The sequence below is a fragment of the Ovis aries genome, chromosome 14 (genome assembly GCF_016772045.2).
Source record: "Ovis aries strain OAR_USU_Benz2616 breed Rambouillet chromosome 14, ARS-UI_Ramb_v3.0, whole genome shotgun sequence".
NCBI classification, from domain to species: Eukaryota; Metazoa; Chordata; class Mammalia; order Artiodactyla; family Bovidae; genus Ovis; species Ovis aries.
The window spans coordinates 34,426,927-34,446,503 of record NC_056067.1 but is presented as its reverse complement, the minus strand read 5'-3'; the positions used below and the strand labels follow the sequence as shown (position 1 = coordinate 34,446,503).

Below are 19,577 nucleotides of genomic sequence, written 5' to 3'. Positions count from 1 at the left end.
AGCTGGGGGAAGGTATTTCTGAACATTCTACCTATCTCTCCCCACCCCTAATCCCAAGGATTTTGTTGTTGTTGTTGTTGATGAGAAAAAGGCTCTCTTCAACCTCTTCAACCTCCATAGGAGATGTCATCCAAGCTAGAAAAAGAACTATGATTTATGGGGGAAACTACAGCCATTGCTGCAAACCCTAAATAAGACAGGAACTCTCCACCTGGCAGACTTCTCAGCAGACCCAATTTTGGTTCCCAGATCTGAGGCTCCTCCCACCTTGCTCTCATTGCTGCCAGGCCCTAAGGTGAGCTCAGCTACAGCTCTTCCCACACTCAGCCCTACCTTTGGTCCCCCTTTCCTCTCCTTCAGGGACCTTATTCCATCCTTATCTCCAGAGCATGCATTAATCCCAGCACTGCAATCCAAAACCCTTCACAAAAGCCTGTTCTCTTACAGAACTAGGCTCCTTGAAGGCATTTCAAGACCCATTTTCCATTATTAATGGGCTGCCACAGCAGAGTGGAGAGCTCCTCTGTTCCTGCCCAACCCCTACTCCCAACTGTGTCCCTGGGGGAAGAAGGGGGCAAACTCTAGACGGTGCGATTCCTATGTGAAGACTGTACTGGTGAGACTGGGAGTACAGGCTGTGCCAGCTTAGATGGGGAGTGAGTAGCAACGGCTCAGCTATAATTAGTCACCCCCACAGCGCAGTCTGCACAACAGGGAGAGGGAGGAGGGTCTCTGGTGGGAGGAGGGACCACTGGCTGCTCAAAAGTGGGGAGGAAGGGGCAGAGGCAAGGAAAAGCAGCTCTACTCACGAAAAGGAGTCTGAAGCACAGCCCTCAGTACTGTGCAGACTGAGGGAAATTGGATGTGTGAAAGCCTCTAGGGCAGGCAGCACATAGTAAGGCCCAATAAATGGAAGTTTCCCATACCCTGAGGTGGGAAGAGGTAGACTTGAATTGGAAGGGGGGAGACACAGCTGGGCACAAGAAGGGGACATCTTTAGGGGATAGAGGGGGATAGAGGAAAAGTGGCATTTTGGCCTCCCAAGAGAATGGACATTTGGAGGTGGCCTCCAGGGAAGGCTGCTTCCTCGGGACCAGGATGCTAGGGTTTGCCAGAGAATCCCCTCAATGTCCCACACGCCCAGACTGCTGACAGGGGCTGGGGATTGGTGGAGGGGAGCCCAGACCAAAGAGCTGACTGCAAGGAGAAGAGGGGAAAGAGAGGGCAAAGTAAGCTAGGGATGGGGTCGGAGAGCGCTGGGGCGGCCCTCTGAGAAGGCAAATCCTCAGGGCTCCCACGCGAGAAGGGGAGGAGGGGGATCCACAAGAGGAGGCGCAGAAACAAGGTGAGAGCCCGGATTTGCGGAATCGGAACCTAAAGTCGGGGCACTCTGCAAAAATCCGGCCCGGATCTGGGGACTAGGGGTTGGGGGCGGGTCCGCTGCCCGCCGCCCGCCCTGACGCACGCACACACGCACTCACCGATTTTAGCCAGGCTGGCCACCAGGATCCAGAGGGCTACCAAGTAGGGCGCCTCCACCTCGTGCCACTGCCAGCGGAAGAGCGCCAACCCTGGGGGAGGCTCACCCGGCGACCCTGGCTCCTGGGTGGGCTCTTCGGTTGCTCCTGCCCCCGCCAGGGGCAGCCCGAGCAGCGGCAGTGCGGCGCGCAGCATCCTGCCGCCTGCCTAGCACCCCTCCAGGCACCGCACGGCCGCCGGCCCCGTGTCGCCGCCGCCGCCGCCGCCTACCGGCCTCCCCCGCGTCACAGGCACGTGGGGTCCGCTCCCCCCAATCCCGGCTCGGATACCCCCCAACCCAGGTCCAGACTCCGAGACCCTGTCCCGGGCGTCCGTAGTCCGGACGCCTGCCCCTCCGCTCTAAACCAGTATCGACTCTGGAAATCCCCCAATGCATCCCTCCCCCACAAGCTTTGCAACCTAGTCTTTCAAGCCCGTTCCCTCAAACCCTCCCCAAACCTCCCCCGATCCGTATTCAGAGCTGTGAGCGGCCACAGTCCCCAAGGGGCACCGCCGGGTCCCACCCGCCGGCGGCGACAGCCAGTCGTGGGAGTGACGAGGGTCTTCCGGGTGGCGAGATATAGGCGAGAGGAAGGCGGCCCCGCCACCGAGAGTGCGGTCGGCGACTGGCAGCCGGCCCCGGGTACAGAGGCCGCGGACCCCGGCGCTGCCCCGTGCAGACTGCAGGGGGCAGTGCGCCGTCGCCTTCAGCTCAGCCCTCGGGAGCCTGAGACCCCTGTGGGCCCCGCTCTCAGACCAGAGCTGCGCACGCGCACTAGGCCCTTTTAGAAAGCTGTGAGGGACAACTGTCCCCATCGTCCCCAGAAACCCCAAGGCCCAGATTGGACCGAGTTCATCTCAGGCTGAGGAGGACTCTCCTCCTCTTCATTCACCAAATCGAGGGGCAACCGGCCTCCCTTTCCTCTTAACTAGTCTACCCTTCTCACCCTTTCCATGAGACAATGAAGAGAACGTATCTCTTCCCTAAACTACGAAAACCCCAACCTATCCATTCCCTTCAAACTAAAAAGAATTCACTCAACCTTTTTCCTAAACCTGAGGAGGCATTCGGCTTATCCTGCCCTAAACTGAAAAGGACCGTTTCCCCTTTTCACTGAAGTACAACCCATCCCTGTTCTTCCCCTAAATTGAGGGTAACGTGTTCTACCTCGCGGCCAAACTGAGTCATTCTATCCTTTTCCCAGAATTAAGAGCATCCGTCCCTCTTTCTTCTCCAACTAGGGGTAAATCATCCCACCTCCTCCTTTGAATTGAGTGTAATCTATTTTCACTTCTTGATCCAAACTGAAAGGGACCCATCTCCCTGCTTCCTCCAAATGAAGGACGCCCATCCACTTCATACCTCAGCTGAAAGAAATCAGGACCTTCTGGTCCCTAAACCTAGGCGGACCTGGCGGGCCACGATTTGAAGAAACTTCCACCGCATCTTGCCCTAGCTGTCTCTCAAGAGAGCACAGCCTCACCGCCCCCAAGCCCAAAGAAAGCCTCTCGACGCTCTGCGCGTTCTCGCAGTGGGTGGGGGGACGCGCGAGCTCGGGTTTTCCCGGGACTAGCCTGTGAACTAACGGGACCACGATCACGCCCTCTGAGTGACTGGCTGCAAGCTCCACCAACCGCAGTACTGCCCCCGACCCCGCGCGTCCAGAGACTAGTATTGGCTCCACCCCCTTCCTCGGCCCCGCCTCCGTCTGGCCCCGCCCCTCTCCCTCGGCGTCCTGCCGGCCCCGCCTAGATAGCGAACTAGTTGAGTAGAAGCGGCGGCGCGGCCCGGACCCGCCCGGAGGCAGCCAGTGGTGGAGCCATGGCGGGCGAGGAAGACCGCGGGGACGGGGAACCTGTATCACTGGTGACCGTACGGGTGCAGTACCTAGAGGACACCGACCCTTTCGCATGTGCCAACTTCCCGGAGCCGCGCCGGGCCCCCACTTGCACCCTGGACGGGGCGCTGCCCCTGGGCGCGCAGATCCCCGCCCTGCACCGCCTGCTGGGGGCGCCGCTCAAGGTGAGGGGAGCCGGAGAAAGATTGGGGGCTACTGATGGTTCAGGGTCGGCTCTATGAAAGCTTTCGGGAGCCTCTCAAGGAGAGGCTGAAGCAAGCGGGTGCGCTCCTCCGGGAAGGTTTTAGGCTGGGCACCCAAGGTACAGGTTGCCCGGCCGGTGGGAAACGCCTTTCGAGTTGAGGGAAACTGAAGAAGATGAAAGCTTGTACTCTGCGGCACCCAGGCTGCCCTTCGAAATGAGGCCCACCTGGGGAGGCGCTCAGGGTCCGCTCCCTGCCCGCCTGCTCTGCATGGGGGTAGCGTGGGCGTTTGGGTGGTAGCGGTCCTAGAAGACGCAACTGAGGATGGACCAGCTTTCACCTGCTTTAGGTGAGGTGGGGGCGGGACCACAAGGAGGGGCGGGCCCGGGGCGGGCCACCAGAGGTGTCTTGACGCAGGATTGGGTCCTGCGGGATTGAGTGTGGTCCGTGCCGGGTGAGGCCCCGCTAGGGAGTGCCGGCGGAGGTGAGACCACGGGGTGAGGGGAGTTCCCTGGAAGCGGCCTGGCCCGGGACATCCTGAGCGCGGGAGGCTGCACTGGTAGAAAAGCCCTTTAAGTCACCGCCCCCACCATCTCCGCAGCAGCCGCCGGCCGGGGGCTGGAAGGGAAGTAGCGAGCCGGGCTAATTTTAAACCATCGGCCTGCCCTAGTTTGCCTGCACCCCAGAGCCTACTCGTGCACGGTGCCGGGAGAGGCCCTTTTGCAAATGGCCCGCCCTACCTCCCCTCCTGCTCGCCGCGCTCAGCCCCCCGCAGGCAGCCCTTTCCGGCGCACTCGGTTTCCGGGCCAGGACTCTGGGAGGCACACCACCACCTCCCGGGGTGCCTCGCCAGCCAGTCGGCACCAAGTGGTGAAGCGAGATTTGGTGGAAGTGTCCTCCCTTGCTCCCAGGCTTAGCTGGGCGCCGAGTTGCGCAAACTTGCCCCCGGGCCTGGGGTCTCCCCTGGAATGTGCCCCAGGCGCCAGGCCCCCAGCCTGCATTCCTAGCTCTGCGGGTCTGCCCCGCCTCTGAGCGCGGGCGGGAGAAGCGCTGAGACTTGGCTTGGGGAGTGGCGCGTGTCTGAGCGGAGCTCAGGCTTCAAGGACAAGGATTGAAGATAGCAGGGCATTGCCCTCTCCAGACTTTTGATGTGACCCCTCCTTGTTCTGCCCTGTTCAAAGGAGCATACCGAAGTGGACCTAAAAGAGGCACCTCCAGCCAGAAGCCACCTCCCATTCAGAATGGGCGCTGGGGAGAGGGGGGTGCTGAACTGAGGCCAGGTTCCTGCCTCCAGACTCCTGGAACTCCTAGTACTGAAATAAGCCTGGAGCACGACAGGGAACATAGTATTCCTCCCACCCCCCGCCCCTGGAGGACACAGCTTAGCCCTAACACCCCTTCTCCAATCAGGGGTGAGTTTGGGAGGATCAGCATTACCCCTTACCTCTCCCTCTCATTTAGGGACCCATCACCACCACCGCCTCACCAGGTGCTCTGCCCTCTGTTTTCTGCTCCCTAGCTGAGAACTGGGATTAATATGTTGTGTGTGTGTGCTCACTTGTGTCCAGCTCTTTGCGACCTCTTGGATTGTAGCTTGCCAGGCTCCTCTGTCCATGGCATTTTCTAGGCAGGAATACTAAAACAGGTTGCCGTTTTCGTACTCTAGGGGATCTTCCTGACCCTGGGATCAAACCCTCATCTCTTGTGTATCCTGCATTGGCAGGTGGATTCTTTTACCACTGCTCCACCTGGGAAGGAAGCACCAGGATAATATGTTAAGTAACCCCCACCTCAGTCCTTTCTGATCTCCCCACTTTCATGATTTCCCACCTGGTCTACCTGAGGACTGCCATATCCCCCACAGGCAGGATAGGGGCCGGGACACTGGGTTACCACTGTGCCTGGGGCCAGGACTCCCTGGGGCTGGCATCTCTGCCAGGAATGGTCAGATGCACTGTGATGTGTATATGCCAAATATAAACTGTGACCACAGCCCCAGAATAGAAGGCCAGAGGAAGAAGGGCTGAGAATAGGGTAGGGGCAGGGACATCAGAGAGCAGGGCTCCTCCTTGTAGGAACTGTCAACAACTGGTCCCTCCGCTAGTCCTGGAAGTGCTGCCCCAGGGGGACAGACATGACTCAGGCCTGCTTCCACAGCTCTCTAGAGGGGAGAGGTGGCCCCCAAACCCAGACCTCCCCATCCCAGGCTGTAGAGCAAAAATAAGAGGCTTACTGCTTCATCCTTTGCACAGTTGTCCAGCAGAACAGTTCACAGCCAAGTGACCTCTGCCCCCATCCCCCCAACTCTGGGCACTGACCCCCTTCAACCCTGCAGACCCTGCCCAATCCCTGGGAAAGTACAGAGGCCCAACCCACTTTCTCTCTGGGGCTCCACCCCACACACCCCATTGGGCTGTGGCTAGCCTATAGAGTTCCCCAACGAGGGCTTCTTTTTTAAATGTTCAGTTTTCAGGTCTGAGAAGGCCTTGCTCATTTCCTCCCAGTCTAGGAGGAAGCTCCTGGCCACAGCCTCTGACTCATCTCCTGGCCCTTGGGAGGTGGAGGGTGGGGGTGTGTCCGGGCAGTGCCTTGGGTCATGTGTAGTGTCCCCAGGGGAACTCAGGGGATCTGTCTGGAGACAGGGGCCCCTGCCCTAAAGGAGAACCTAGCCCTCTGGTCCTGCCTCATCTTCTTTACCCAAAGCTGCCCAGTCCCACCCTCCTTGCTACCCTTTGCCCTTCTGGGCCTGCCTCCGGAGCCCCTCCCTGATATCCCAAGGCCCTGCCACATCTGGGATGGCACAGACTTCCTTCTCCCTGGGCTCCAGGCAGAGGGACCTGGATACTGCTCTGACCCTGATGCAAAGGCCAAAGGAGCCCCCATTCCTAGCAGCAGAGATGACCCTAGAAATCTGTTCATTCCCAGCAACTTTGTTTTCCCAGCTGTGGCTAAACATTGCAGGGGAGCAGGTGTACTTGTTTCCTGACCTTGCCCCTCCCTACTCCAGCCTCAGTTTACCCCTCAGGAAGAGCTGTGGCAAAGGGGCTAAAGTGTGAACCTGACCTTCTGGGACAGGGACCATGTGGCAGGGTCCCAGAGGATTCTTAATAAGATGGGGTCCTCTGGTGATCAGCTGAGCCCTTTGGAGATCTCTTTGGGAGACTGTAGAAGATGTGATGTGAGCATGAGTCATGGTCTCCCCCAAGCTTTCCCTGGGGCCAGCATGTCCAATTTGCTGTTCATTCTGGGCTGCAGCCTGGTAAGAGACCCCATGAACTTGGTCCTGACAGAAGTTGGCTCTGTTACCCCAGCAGGTATGATGTGCGTGTGTTCATTCGTGTTCCCTTGCCGGAACTGGGAGGACCAGTTTGGGGTATTTGCACAGTTCAGAAAGCTGAGGGGCATTCTCCAGCCCTTGGCAACCCCACAGGCCCCAGCCCTCACTCCACCTCCCGCCCAGGATTCCCTGGAGCATTTCCAAAGTCCATGAACCCAAGATCAGTTCAGGGAGCCCTGGTCCCATTCCTGATTGTGCAACCTGGGGCAAATTCACAGAATTTCTGAGCCTTGGTTTCCTCACCTATAGAAGGATTATCAGGAGAATCAAGGCACCAGGCAGCCCAGTATGTGGCACAGAGAAGGCATAACAAATGCAGGCTCCCACCCTCAAGGCCCGTTCATGTCATCTCATTCAGGAAGCCAAAGTCCAATTGGAGACCCAAGATAAAAGGGAGGAAAGAGAATTACAGGTCAGTATTGCTGATGAACATAGATGCTAAAATCCTCAACAAAATGCTATCAAATAGAATCCAACAACACGTTAAAGGATCATGCACCACAATCAAGTGGATTTTTCCCCAGGGATGCAAGAATTCTTCACAAATCAATCATGTGATACACCATATTAACAAATTAAAATAGAAAACGTCAGAACACAGGGTATTAGGAAAGGAGAAGAAACAGTTAAATTATTTCCTAAAACAAGAATCCTTCAGCATGTAATTCTTCATTTTTCTCCATCTTCCTTGCCCCTGGCATTCTCACCCAATTATACTGTTATGAAAAATATTGGGGAGTAGACACCATGGTCCCCTAAGCTTGCCCCTGAATATAAAACCACATGTGACAAGTTGGTTTGAGCTGCCAGAAAAGCCTGAGTCCAAGGAATGAAGAGAAAAATGGGCAAGACAGAGGTAGGAGATTAAGAGGTATAAGCTGCTATATATAAAATAAGTTACAAAGGCTTCCTCAATGGCTCAGATGGTAAAGAATCTGCCTGTAATCCAGGAGACCTGGGTTTGATCCCTGAGTCAGGAAGATCCCCTGGAGGAGGGCATGGCAACCCACTCTAGTATTTTTGCCTGGAGAATCCCATGGACTGAGGAGCTTGGCGGGCTACAGTCCATAGGGTCGCAAAGTGTCAGACATAACTGAGTGACTGAGCATGCATGCTTGCATGTGCAAGAATAGATAGTACAGCACAGGGAATATAGCTAGTATTTTAGAATAACTAAATCTTTTTTTTTTTTAATTTTGGCTGTACCACGTGGCTTATGGGATGACCAGTGGTTGAACTGGGGCCCTTGGTAGTGAAAGCTTGGAGTCCTAACCACTGGACCACCAAGGAATTCCCAAGTATAATCTTTACAAATTGTGGATTACTACGTTGTACACCTGAAACTTATACAATATTGTAAAATCAACATCTCAGTAAGAATAAGCAAATAAATAGAGAAAAATGAGCTAGAGCTGGGAGCCTCCACCCCAAGGCAAACATCAGAGAAATGAGGAAGGCAAGAGCCTGGAGGCAATCCGAGATATGGGCCTGTGCTGACCCCAAGCACTGTCAGCAGGGACCAGAGTTTGGGCTGCCTCCAGGCTGGCCCAGCCCCAGGGTGCGAGAAACAAGGCCCAGAGGGTTGGCGCTCAGAAGGGTGACCCCAGGAAGGGGCCAGGGCTGTGAGGGACAAGCAGCACCCAGCTGGCAGGAAGTCTCTGCTCTTTGCAGCTTGCCTGATCCCGCCCCCAACTCCATCTCCTCAGAACAGACAGCTAGAAGTGGAGGCGGGGGGGCAGGAATCATCCTAGAGGCTCTGGACCTCCCCCCAAGAACTGGGGCCTAGGCAGGATAAGACAGGCAAAGTGGCTGGAAGAACCATGGCTACCATCACAGAGAGAAAGGGGCTCATCTGATGAGGCTGAGGGTGCTGGAGCATTCAGTCTTCAGGACCCTGCCCCAAAGGGAAGTGGGCATCCCAGGGGTTCTGAAAGGAAAGGGCCATTCTCAACTCGCAGAATTAGATCCTGGATGTGGGCCTGCAGGAGGGGAAGAGAGCGTTCTGTGGGTGTGCTCACCTGTGCACAGCCAGTAGCACGTGTATGTGTGTGTGTGTACACCCTGCCTGACCATATACTTGGCTGTGTGAGCTGCTACCAGGCATACTCTGCTCATCCCTCCAGTGTTTACCTTCACAGTCTCCTCTCAGCACCCGAGGCTGTGCTTCTGCATTTATTTGTGACCTTTTTCTGAGTCAAACCTGCCTACCTCCCAAACAGAGTTGGAAGACAGGGAAGGCAGAGGGAGTAGCTTATTTCCTGGTGTGTCCTGAGCACGTAAAACCAGCCAGGTTCATAAATATTTGAATGAATGAGCTCTTCTACATGTGTGTGATTTGAGGGATCTCTGAGCGGGGGTTGTGGCTTTGGGGTCCCAGAGTCTTCCAGTCCAAAGTGGAAGGAAATATGGCTGTGCCTGGCTGGGGGTGGAGTAGGGTGGCTGCTGAGTCACTGTGTGGGAAGAGGGATCAGGAGAAATGTGGGACTGCCCTCAGCTGAGCTGGCCCCAGACAAAGTACCTCAGCCCTGGGGCCTTGCCTCTCTATAGCAGGGCCCATTCCCAGTAGGCCCTGGAGAGGATGACTCTGCTCCCAGGGAGGGGAGAGAGGCCAGGCCCGCCCAGGGGAGGGCAGGCAGCCAAGCAGGAAGTGGGACAGAACAGGCTGGAGTGTTTGTCCTATGTCCCATGTCCCACGCAGGAACCCAGGGAAGGGGGGTGTCACCCAAGGGCCTTACAGGCTGAACTGCCAGGAAGGAGCCGGGTCAGGCTCTCAGGCATGAGCAAGAATACTCAGCGGAGGCAGGACAGGGGCAGGAGCCGGACTCCCTTAACCCCATGGGACCGAGGGCAGCTGGAAGCCTTGGGCTGGGTCCAGAGAAGGGCAGGGCTGACAGGACAACAGGGCACATGTTGAGGTTGACTTGTCCAGTAAGATGGAGACCAGAAGACGCCCTGCCTCTCCAGAGGTGAGCTTTCCCTGGGCCTCTCAAGTCAAGAGAACTTAGCTGAGCCCTGCACACTGGCATGGTGCTGTGGAGGAGGTGACGAGAGGCACGGTGCTGCCCTCAGACTATCCAGAGTCACCTCACTAGGCTTCTCTACCAGCATTTCTCAAGGGGCCAAGCATCCTGCCTGGTAGTGGTGGTAGTAGTCGCAGTGGTAATTGTGTGGAGAGGCTCAGGTGGGTGGGAGGCATGGGCAGTGAACTCATGGATGAAGCATGTACTTTCTTGTTACACTTCAGGTTCCAGGGACCCACTACAGGCTGACTGTGAAAGTGAAAGTGTTAGTCGCTCAGTCATGTCCAAGTCTTCGCCACCCCATAGACTGTAGCCTGCCAGGCTCCTCTGTCCATGGAATTCTCCAGGCAAGAATATTGTAGTGGGTTGCTATCTCCTTCTCCAGGGAATCGTCCCAACCCAGGAATCGAACCCAGGTCTCCTGTATAGCAGATGAATTCTTTATCATCTGAGCCACCAGGGCAGCCCTCAGTAGGCTGACTGAGTTACACCCTAAAATCTGGTGCTCAGTAGGCCTCTTGGAGGCCTTTGAGGTTTAGCTAAGACCATGAGGACTGTCTGAGTCTTTGCATCAGCTGAGCAACTGAACTGAACTGTGGGGACTGTTTGGGGATAGAGCAAAGACCCTCAGGCCTGGAGGGACTGGGAGCCCTTCTTCTCACTGTCTTGACTTGGAGTGACACTCATCCCTCCCTGAGCTAGGTTTGCACCTCCCAGCATTCTTTTTTTTTTTTCTCCCAACATTCTTAACATTTTATCCTTGGACTTGAATGCTTGTGGCTGCAACTTATCACCACACAGAGCTGTGAACTTCCTTGAAGGCAGGAACTTCCTCCTATCTTGTCTCCATCCCCCTTCCTCATTCACGTGCATTAGCTCAACAACCATTTAGGGAGCATTTGCTGTGCCCCAGATGTGTGCTAGGCTCTGCAGATGTCATATGGACAAGACAGACATGGTGCCTGGACTCGAGTACTGACAGTTAGTGGGGAGGGATCCTAGTGCCTAGGATGTGCTGATGCCATGTGGAAGGCCTCAGAGGAGGGTCCACAAAAGGGCTGGAGGGATTTACATAGCAATGGCTAGAGGAGTCCAAGAAGGCTTTGCAAAAAGGCATTATCTGAGAATTCCCTGGTAGTTCAGTGGTTAGGATTCTGCGTTTTCACTGCCGAGAGTGCAAGTTCAAACTCTGATCAGGGAACTAAGATTCTGCAAGCTGCATGGGCACAGCCCCAAAAAAGCATTATCTAATCAGAAACCTAAAAAGTTGGGGTAGGTGTGAGCCACAAGAAAGCTCTTTGCATGGGTTTTGCACCTAGTAGGCCCAAGAGAACTGACTGCTCAGGGAATGCGTAGCTGCAGTGCAGGCCTCTGCTAGTACCCTGGGTGGGGATATAGGAGGTCATGGGGTCTCCATGCATACCCCTGCCACCTCTTCACCAGCCCTGACAGCTGGTCCCTTTGCCCCCAGCTCGAGGACTGTGCCCTGCAAGTGTCTCCATCTGGATATTACCTGGACCCTGAGCTGTCCCTGGAAGAGCAGCGGGAGATGTTGGAGGGCTTCTTTGAAGAGATCAGGTCAGAGCGGATGGGGTCAGGAAGGCAAGGCTGGCTCCCACCCTTGCTGCCATGCTGGAGGGGCTGGCTCAGGGGTCAGCGGCAAAGACACCTGATCTCTAGCCAGGGCTGTGGGTCACTTCCTGCTGCCCAGGGGAACCATGCCAGGGGAATCCCAAGGCCTGGCCAGTGTTACCTGCTGCCTGGGATGGGAGTGGGGGCTCACCCACATAACTGAGATGCCTGCATTTGCACAAACCCTCCTATCTGGACAACCCCTGGGCTCGGAAAAGCAGCTGGCGAGGAAGGAGCTGGGCCAGGGTTGGCATGCGGGGAGGTCTTTGGCTGCCTTGGCATGGATGGAGGGACCTCAGGGAAAGGGCTGAGAACTGCTCACTGGGCTCCTTGATTCCAGCAAAGGGCGGAAGCCTACTCTGATCCTGCGGACCCAGCTCTCCGTGAGGGTCAATGCCATCTTAGGTGAGTGTGTGAGGATATCAGCATATCCAGCAATTATACCCCCCTCATACACCCCGCTTCCCAGTTGGCTCAGTTTCTTTCAGGCCTGTGCTGGACAGTGGACAGGACAGATGAGAGGCGGGATGTTTCCCCTCCTATTCCTGTCCTGACCCCTTCTCCCAGGGCCAGGGCAGCTGCTAGACTGTGATAGGTGCTGCCCAGAGTCGGGGAGTTGTGGTTGTGTCCCCTTGAGATTTCCATGCACACCTACCCCTTGCAGAAAAGTTGTATGGCTCCAGTGGCCCTGAGCTCCGCCGCTCCCTCTTCTCACTAAAGCAGATCTTCCAGGTGAGGCTCAGAGGTGGGCCAGGGGTGGGCATCCAGGCCCAGCCCCATCCCCCTAAACTCCCCTTGGTGCCCCCAGGAGGACAAGGACCTGGTGCCTGAATTTGTGCACTCTGAGGGGCTGAGTTGCCTGATCCGCGTGGGCGCCGCTGCTGACCACAACTACCAGAGCTACATCCTCCGAGGTTAGCCCCACCCCTCTCCCGTGATCCCTGCCGTCAGTGACCCCTTCCTGACCTCTTCTTGTCCCTGTGTCCCCAGCCCTAGGCCAGCTGATGCTGTTTGTGGATGGGATGCTGGGGGTGGTGGCCCACACTGAGACCGTGCAGTGGCTGTACACGCTGTGTGCCAGCCTGGTAAGTGGCTTTCCACCCAGCCACGCACCCTTTTCCTACTGCCTCTATGGCCCTTAGTTTCCTCAGCAAAGTGGGATGGAATGGAGTGGGTCTGTGGCCCCTCTAAGCCTCAAAGGAAGTTCAACACCTGGTCCTAGAGATGGCTCTTTCTGCTTAGACTGTCCTCTCTGGGTCCAGCCCCCCGGAGCCCTTTCCCCTCCCCACCAGGAGCCAGCACAGGTCTGTTCCCAGCCCCACTCACACGTGGTGACCCCTCCCCCCAGTCCCGCTTGGTGGTGAAGACAGCCCTGAAACTGCTGCTGGTGTTCGTGGAATACTCTGAGAGCAACGCACCGCTGTTCATCCGTGCAGTCAACTCTGTGGCCAGCACCACGGGTCAGAGACTGTCCCTCCCTCCTCCAGCGCTGGGAACCCTCTCTCCTACTTGTTCCCACATGACCTCTCCCCTTTCTGGGTGGCAGGTGCTCCTCCGTGGGCCAATTTGGTGTCCATCCTGGAGGAGAAGAACGGCGCTGACCCCGAGCTGCTGGTGTACACTGTCACCCTCATCAACAAGGTGGGATGTGGGGAGCCAAGGGGGAACCCAGGGCCACCCTGGGCCGCTCAGTCTCTTGTCCTCTGATCCGCATCAGCTTCAGCCTTGCCCTCCTATCCCCACCCTCCAGACTCTGGGAGCCCTCCCGGACCAGGACTCCTTCTACGACGTGACGGATGCACTGGAGCAGCAGGGCATGGAAGCACTGGTCCAGCGCCACTTGAGCAAGGCTGGCACTGACGTCGACCTGCGAGCCCAACTTGTACTCTACGAGGTGGGCTGGGCCATCAGGGCCGGAGAGAGGAGGGGAAGGAGGGGCTGAAGGGGAGGAAAGAGAGGGGGCCGCCATTATCCAGGGCCCCACTCCATCGACTTGGGCCTCAGCCACTCCCTTCTGGGCCCAACTCTGCTAGAACGCCCTGCGGTTGGAGGATGGAGACCTCGAAGAAGCCGTCACAGGTGGGCGGCGCACCACCCGCCGAAAACCTTCCTCAGAGGAGGGCAAGAGGAGCCGTCGATCTCTAGAAGTGCGCTCCCCGGAGCCTGGGTAAGAACAAGCTACCTCGGCGCCTGGGGAGGGGTGGATCAGCCAAGAGTAGCCCCGCCTCCTGACAGGCCACAACTCCAGCTCCACAGGCCCCGCCTCTCCGGTCGTCTCCACCTCCACCACCAGCCCGGTCCTGCTGACCAGCCCCACCTCCAGCCCCGTAGGCCCCGCCCCGCCTCCAAGCCCCGCCTCCAGCCCCGTGGGCCCTGCCTCTGGCCTCCATAGCACCTTGAGCCTCTTTCCGACCATCTCCGTGGCGCCCTCATCCGACAGCTCCTGTGAGAGGAGCGTCTACAAGTAAGTAGGGAGATACAGGCTGTCGCGGGAGTCTTCTCTCCAACTGTCCCTCCTCTCTGCGTCCCTCCGCCTCCTCTGCCCGAACTTCTCTGCCAAACGCGTGCTTTCTCTTTCTTTCCAGACTTCACCAAACTGCTCCTGTTTGGTAAGTGACTGCCGGGGGGTGGGGTTCGGCTCTGACTGGACCTCGTCCTTCTGCGGCTTTTCTTCATCTCTTTCTGGCATTCCACCTGTATTGTCAGTGTCATCTGTCTCTCTACCCCCTTCTGTCTCAGTTTCTCTGTCACTGTCTGTGACTCTCTAATTTCGCTGTGTTTGTCTTTTACTGCACCCTGTCCTGCGTCATGTCCGTCTCTCCTCTCCATTTCCAGTTTCCCCGCATCACGCCTACCCCACTCCCTCCTATTCCCATTGTTACTGGGAAGGGACCCCTGATATCACTGCCCAGCTCTGTGTGGGTGTGAGCAGCTGGGCGCTGTGGGGTGGAGCAGGCACCACAATTACCATTTCTTCCTCTCATCCCCCCCCCACCAGGGCCCCTGAGAGCCCACCTGTCCCCCAGGTCCCTACTGGGGAGGCCAGGCTGGAGTAAGTACAGAGGCTAGCCTGCCAGGCCTGCCATGTGCTCAGGGCTTCAGCATTGCTTCCCCCAGCGGGGGTTCCATGTGCCTGATGCAGCCAGAGCTGGGGGGCTCTCTCAGACTTATGCCTCCTCAGATACCCAAGGACTAAGCACTGGAAAACAGCTCACTGGGGTCATAGAGGTCCCTGTGCTTTAACTGTGGCACCTTAACAGCTTTGACCAGTGATGAGGATGTGAATTCCCAACCTGGAGCCGATTCTGGATCCTCAGCCCAGCATTAGTGCTGGGAGGGATCGAGGGTGCTACGTTGTGCAGAGGTGGAGGAGCAACCTCTGTCTAAGGGCAGGACAGAGACTTGAGTGCCAGCAGAGGCTGGAGGGGCCAAAAGAGATGGGATCACCTTCATTATGTCAGCATAAACTGAGTGCCTGTCATTTACCAGGCCCCTTTCCTGGCATTGGTCATGGCTCTTGGAAGCTGCCAAGGGAGGGACAGCCTAGTGTGGCCACTGGGACAGCTAGCCCCTTCCCCTGCTCTAAGGGTCCTTGTCTAGAATCAGAACAGTGAGCATGAACAACAGCAAGATTACAAGTTAGATGTCATGTAGAACTTTTCCCATTTGTTGACCTAGGAGTACTGGGTTGGTAGTGACCTCCCCAAATGTGGAAGACTGAATGGGGACTGGCCGTGGGCAGGTCCTGGTCTGCTCAGCGCATGGACTGTTCCCTGTGTGTCTGTGTGTGCCTGCAAGTAGAGGCAGTGCCCAGGGACCTAGTAAGGCATGCTCACCACCCTGGGCAGGGGTATGTCAGACACCTTCACTGACAAGTTCCTCCCCCCAGAGCCCGGTTCCTGGAGAATGTAGCAGCAGCAGAAACAGAAAAGCAGGCTGCGCTGGCCCAGGGCCGGGCAGAAACATTGGCTGGAGCCATGCCCGATGATATGGATGGGCGTCCAGGTGAGTAGGTGGGTGGGCAGTATCCACCCACGTTGCCCTGTTGCTCTAGAGAAGACATGACATTGACAGCTGCTTCCCTTTGTCTAGACACCCGAGAATCAAGGCACTCTCAGGAACCCACCCCTGCACCCAGGACACCCCAGAGTGCTGCCCCCCGAATCCTGCTGCGTGCCCAGCAGAGCCTTGAGCCAGAGCCCAGGGAGCCATTGGCCCCACCAAGCCCTAAGGCTGAGCCTGTGTGGGAGCTCCCTGCCCGTGTACCCAGGCTCTGCATTGGGGACCTGGACTTCTCAGATCTGGGGGAGGATGAAGACCAGGACATGCTAAACCTGGAGCCTGTGGAGGCGGAGAAAGGGATCCCGCCCCCACCACCCCTGCTGTCTGGAAGCCTCTCACCTCCTCCGCCTCCACCTCCCCCACCCCTCAAAAGCCCCTTCCCACCAGCCCCACCCCCACCCCCTGCTGCCCCTCTTCCCCACTCAGCACCTGATGGCCCTGCCCTCCCCACCAAGAGGAAAACAGTAAAACTCTTCTGGCGGGAGCTAAAGTTGGCTGGAGTCCGTGGAGGCTCTGGCAGTCGCTTTGGGCCCAGCCCCACCCTGTGGGCCTCACTAGAACCTGTCTCGGTGGATACAGCCCGGCTAGAACACCTGTTTGAGTCCCGAGCCAAGGACGTGTTGCCTTCCAAGGTAAGCACACCCTCATCTGCAGGGTAACCCCAGGGGAGAGGGGAGGGAGCCAGAGCTCAAAGGTCTGAACTGCGGGGGAAACTAAGGCAAAGAAAGGAGGAGGGACTTGTCTGAGGTCCTTCAGTGAGGGTTTAGCCCATCCCTAACTAGCATCTAAGCCCATCCTAAGGCATTGCACATCCCACAGCCCTGGCTGTGGGGTAATTGCACCATTTGGGCTACTGAGAGTGGGGCCTTGGTGTGCCCTCTTAGGTTGTTGCCCCAGTTAGACCCTTTCCCAGTCTTATACTGCCCTTCCCCCAATGTCAAAGAAAGCTGGTGAGGGCCGCCGTACAATGACCACAGTGCTGGACCCCAAGCGCAGCAATGCCATCAACATTGGCCTAACCACACTGCCTCCTGTGCACGTGATCAAGGCCGCCCTGCTCAACTTTGATGAGTTTGCCGTAAGCAAGGATGGCATCGAGGTAGGGATACACAGTGAGGGGTGTGGGGAGCTGGGCCCTCTCCTTTGGTTGGTGGCCACTTCCTGCCCCTCCAGTGGTGGGCATGGGCTTGGCATTTCTGCAGAGCAGTCTTCAGACTCTGAGACTGCCCCAGATGACCTAGGGAGGAGTCAAGGTCAATACCCAAGGCCTCAGGCCAGCACTGAGTGGCCTCTGTGGGGCGGTGGGTGCATTCTCAGAAGCTACTGACCATGATGCCCACAGAGGAGGAGCGGCAGAAGATCGAGGAGGCCCAGCTGGCCAATCCCGACATACCCTTGGGCCCAGCCGAGAATTTCCTGATGACTCTCGCCTCCATCGGGGGCCTGGCTGCCCGCCTACAGCTCTGGGCCTTCAAACTGGATTATGACAGCATGGAGCGGGTACTTGGGTCACGGGATGGGACAGGCAGTAGGGACATGGGAGCATGGTGACTGTGTAGTCTGAGTCCCTGATCTCCCCTACCAGGAAATCGCAGAGCCACTGTTCGACCTGAAAGTGGGCATGGAACAACTGGTGCAAAATGCCACATTCCGCTGCATCCTGGCCACCCTGCTGGCTGTGGGCAACTTTCTCAATGGCTCCCAGGTGAGTTGAGAGCCTGTGGGGGTGAGGACAGGACTCTGGAGCCGCCTGGGCCCAGGCTCAGACGGGTCGTTTCAGAGCAGTGGCTTTGAGCTGAGCTACCTGGAGAAGGTGTCGGAAGTGAAGGACACGGTGCGCCGCCAGCCCCTGCTGCACCACCTCTGCGCCCTGGTGCTGCAGGCCCGGCCCGACTCCTCTGACCTCTACTCGGAGATCCCCGCCCTGGCCCGCTGCGCCAAGGTCAGCACCTGCCCTCTGCTCAGAGATCCCTGCCCTGGCCCGCTGCACCGAGGTCAGCACCCGACAGGCCCGACTAAGGCTGGCCATGGCGAGGGGCACTGTTCCTCTCCCTCCCTCCGAGTGGGCTGCCGGGCCAGGGCTTGCTCAGGCTCTGGGCTTGCGTGTGGGCTCTGTCCTCTGCCAGAAACACTCTTCTCTTGGCCTGCCTACACCGACTCAGTTTTGGGTCTGTTTAGTTGCCACTTATCCCAAGAAGGGGCTTCCCTGGTGGCTCAGATGGTAAAGAATTTGGCCGCAATGCAGGAGACCCAGGTTCGACCCCTGGGTCAGGAAGATCCCCTGGAGGAGGGAATAGCAACCCACTCCAGTAGTCTTGCCTGGAGAATTCCATGGACAGAGGAGCCTGGTGGGCTACAGTCCACGGGGTCAAAAAGAGTTAGACATGACTGAGCAGCTAACACTTTCACTATCCCAAGAAACCTCTATTCCCTACTGTATCACACGGACTTGCTGGTCTCTTGCACGAGACTGTGAGCTTTTGGAGGGCGGGGGTTGGATCTGCTGTTTGCTCAAGGTCCAGGCTGACCATCCCAGCACAGACGAAGCCTCAGGCAGTGTCTTTCTGTAGGGGGACTGCATATTTACCCCCTGCTTTTCCAGGTGGACTTTGAGCAGCTGACTGAGAACCTGGGACAGCTGGAACGCCGGAGCCGGGCAGCTGAAGACAGCCTACGGAGCCTGGCCAAGCATGAGCTGGCTCCAGCCCTGCGTGCCCGCCTCACCCACTTCCTGGCTCACTGTACCCGCCGTGTTGCCATGCTGAGGATTGTGCACCGCCGTGTCTGCAACAGGTGGGGGCACTGCAGAGGCGGGACTGCCACCACCATCCCTCAGACCCCAAGCAGGACTCAGCCCTCCTCCCCATTCTACCCACCTAGGTTCCACGCCTTCCTGCTGTACCTGGGGTACACGGCAGAGGCAGCCCGTGAGGTCCGCATCATGCAGTTCTGCCACACGCTGCGGGAGTTCGCACTGGAATATCGGACCTGCCGGGACCGGGTGCTGCAGCAGCAGCAGAAGCGGGCCACGTATCGTGAGCGCAACAAGACCCGGGGACGTATGATCACTGAGGTGGGTGTGCCTTCCGGTCTTGACTGCCACCGCCGTGGTTTTCTTCTACACTCCATTCACCCCCTTTCCCCTCTCTAGACAGAGAAGTTCTCGGGTGTGGCTGGGGAAACCCCCAGCAAGCCGTCTGTCCCTATGGCTGTGAGCAGTGGGCTGGGAGAAGGTGATGCTGATAGTCATGCCACCATGAAGAGTCTGCTGGCCAGCAAGCCTGAGGATGCCACACATGGCCGTCGCAGCAGAGGTAGGACCAATGGCTGCTGGGGGCAGTGGGCTTTGGGGCCACTCTGGCCTGACCTTTTTACCTGGCTCCCACAGGCATGGTCCAGAGCAGCTCCCCAGTCATGCCTACAGCAGTGGGGCCCTCCACTGTACCCCTGGAAGAACCTCCAGGCTCCAGTTTACCCAGTGACACTTCAGATGAGATCATGGACCTGCTGGTGCAGTCAGTGACCAAGAGCAGCCCCCGTGCCTTAGCTGCTAGGGAACGCAAGCGTTCCCGTGGCAACCGCAAGTCTTGTGAGTATTCCCCACATGCCCGCTGCCCACCTTAACCCCATCAAGCCCCACCAACCCTGCTCTGTCTTGCAGTGAGACGGACGCTGAAGAGCGGGCTGGGAGAGGATCTGGTACAGGCACTTGGACTGAGCAAGGGTCCTGGCCTGGAAGTGTGAAGGTGCTGCCTCCAGAACGCCTATCTGGGCCACAGCCCGAAGTGCAGGAGACTACAGTGAGGAGGCACCAAAGCAGAATTCTGGGCCTCTTCTGAACTCTAGGGCCACTCTGGGCCCGTGGCCAGTGCCGTGAGCAGTATTAGCTATGTGTGCCTGTGTGGGTGTGCGTGTGCATGTGTGAGCTCCCTGGATGCATGGAGCATAATAAAGTTTTCCTAGCCAA

General features: G+C 57.6%; 2 protein-coding genes across 11 annotated transcripts in view; one reads left to right on the top strand and one right to left on the bottom strand.

The window, feature by feature from the left end:
- The window catches only part of SLC9A5 (solute carrier family 9 member A5), a 23,072-nt gene extending 17,162 nt beyond the window's left edge, over positions 1–5,910 (bottom strand). For 2 of the 5 annotated variants that reach the window (XM_060398001.1, XM_042231775.1), the window contains exon 1: positions 2,882–3,052. Coding sequence is in view for 2 of the 5 variants with exons in the window: in XM_015100482.3 (XP_014955968.2) it covers positions 1,482–1,674 (193 nt within the window). In the remaining 3 variants the exon portion in view is untranslated. Of the gene's footprint in view, positions 1–1,481; positions 3,053–5,792 lie in introns of those variants that run through there. The other 3 variants (XM_042231774.2, XM_015100482.3, XM_042231776.1) reach the window with 3 other exon arrangements.
- On the top strand, positions 3,282–19,577 carry FHOD1 (formin homology 2 domain containing 1). Of its 6 annotated transcripts, none has more exons than XM_027978064.2 (24): positions 3,282–3,541; positions 11,388–11,494; positions 11,889–11,953; positions 12,213–12,280; positions 12,357–12,462; positions 12,539–12,633; positions 12,897–13,008; positions 13,095–13,189; positions 13,299–13,442; positions 13,582–13,715; positions 13,797–14,012; positions 14,134–14,157; positions 14,547–14,600; positions 15,438–15,553; positions 15,641–16,242; positions 16,554–16,709; positions 16,928–17,110; positions 17,196–17,315; positions 17,391–17,552; positions 18,213–18,403; positions 18,491–18,683; positions 18,762–18,924; positions 18,999–19,199; positions 19,272–19,577. In XM_027978064.2, the coding sequence occupies exons 1-24, from the start codon at positions 3,341–3,343 to the stop codon at positions 19,352–19,354; spliced, it is 3,591 nt and encodes a 1,196-aa protein (XP_027833865.2). In that variant the 5' UTR covers positions 3,282–3,340; the 3' UTR covers positions 19,355–19,577. The 6 variants fall into 6 exon arrangements, with proteins under 6 accessions (XP_027833865.2, XP_042087700.1, XP_042087698.1 ...); XM_042231765.1 differs by lacking the exon at positions 3,282–3,541 and adding an exon at positions 5,410–7,308; XM_060397997.1 differs by lacking the exon at positions 3,282–3,541 and adding an exon at positions 8,123–9,862.

What these genes read in the sequence shown, in the direction of transcription:
- FHOD1 (XM_027978064.2), top strand. Translation starts at nt 3,341, where the DNA reads ATGGCGGGCGAGGAAGACCGCGGGGACGGGGAACCTGTATCACTGGTG. An exon ending in CTCTGTGGCCAGCACCACGG is followed by an intron (nt 13,009 to 13,094) that starts GTCAGAGACTGT and finishes TCTGGGTGGCAG; the next exon opens with GTGCTCCTCCGTGGGCCAAT. An exon ending in CCCAACTTGTACTCTACGAG is followed by an intron (nt 13,443 to 13,581) that starts GTGGGCTGGGCC and finishes CAACTCTGCTAG; the next exon opens with AACGCCCTGCGGTTGGAGGA.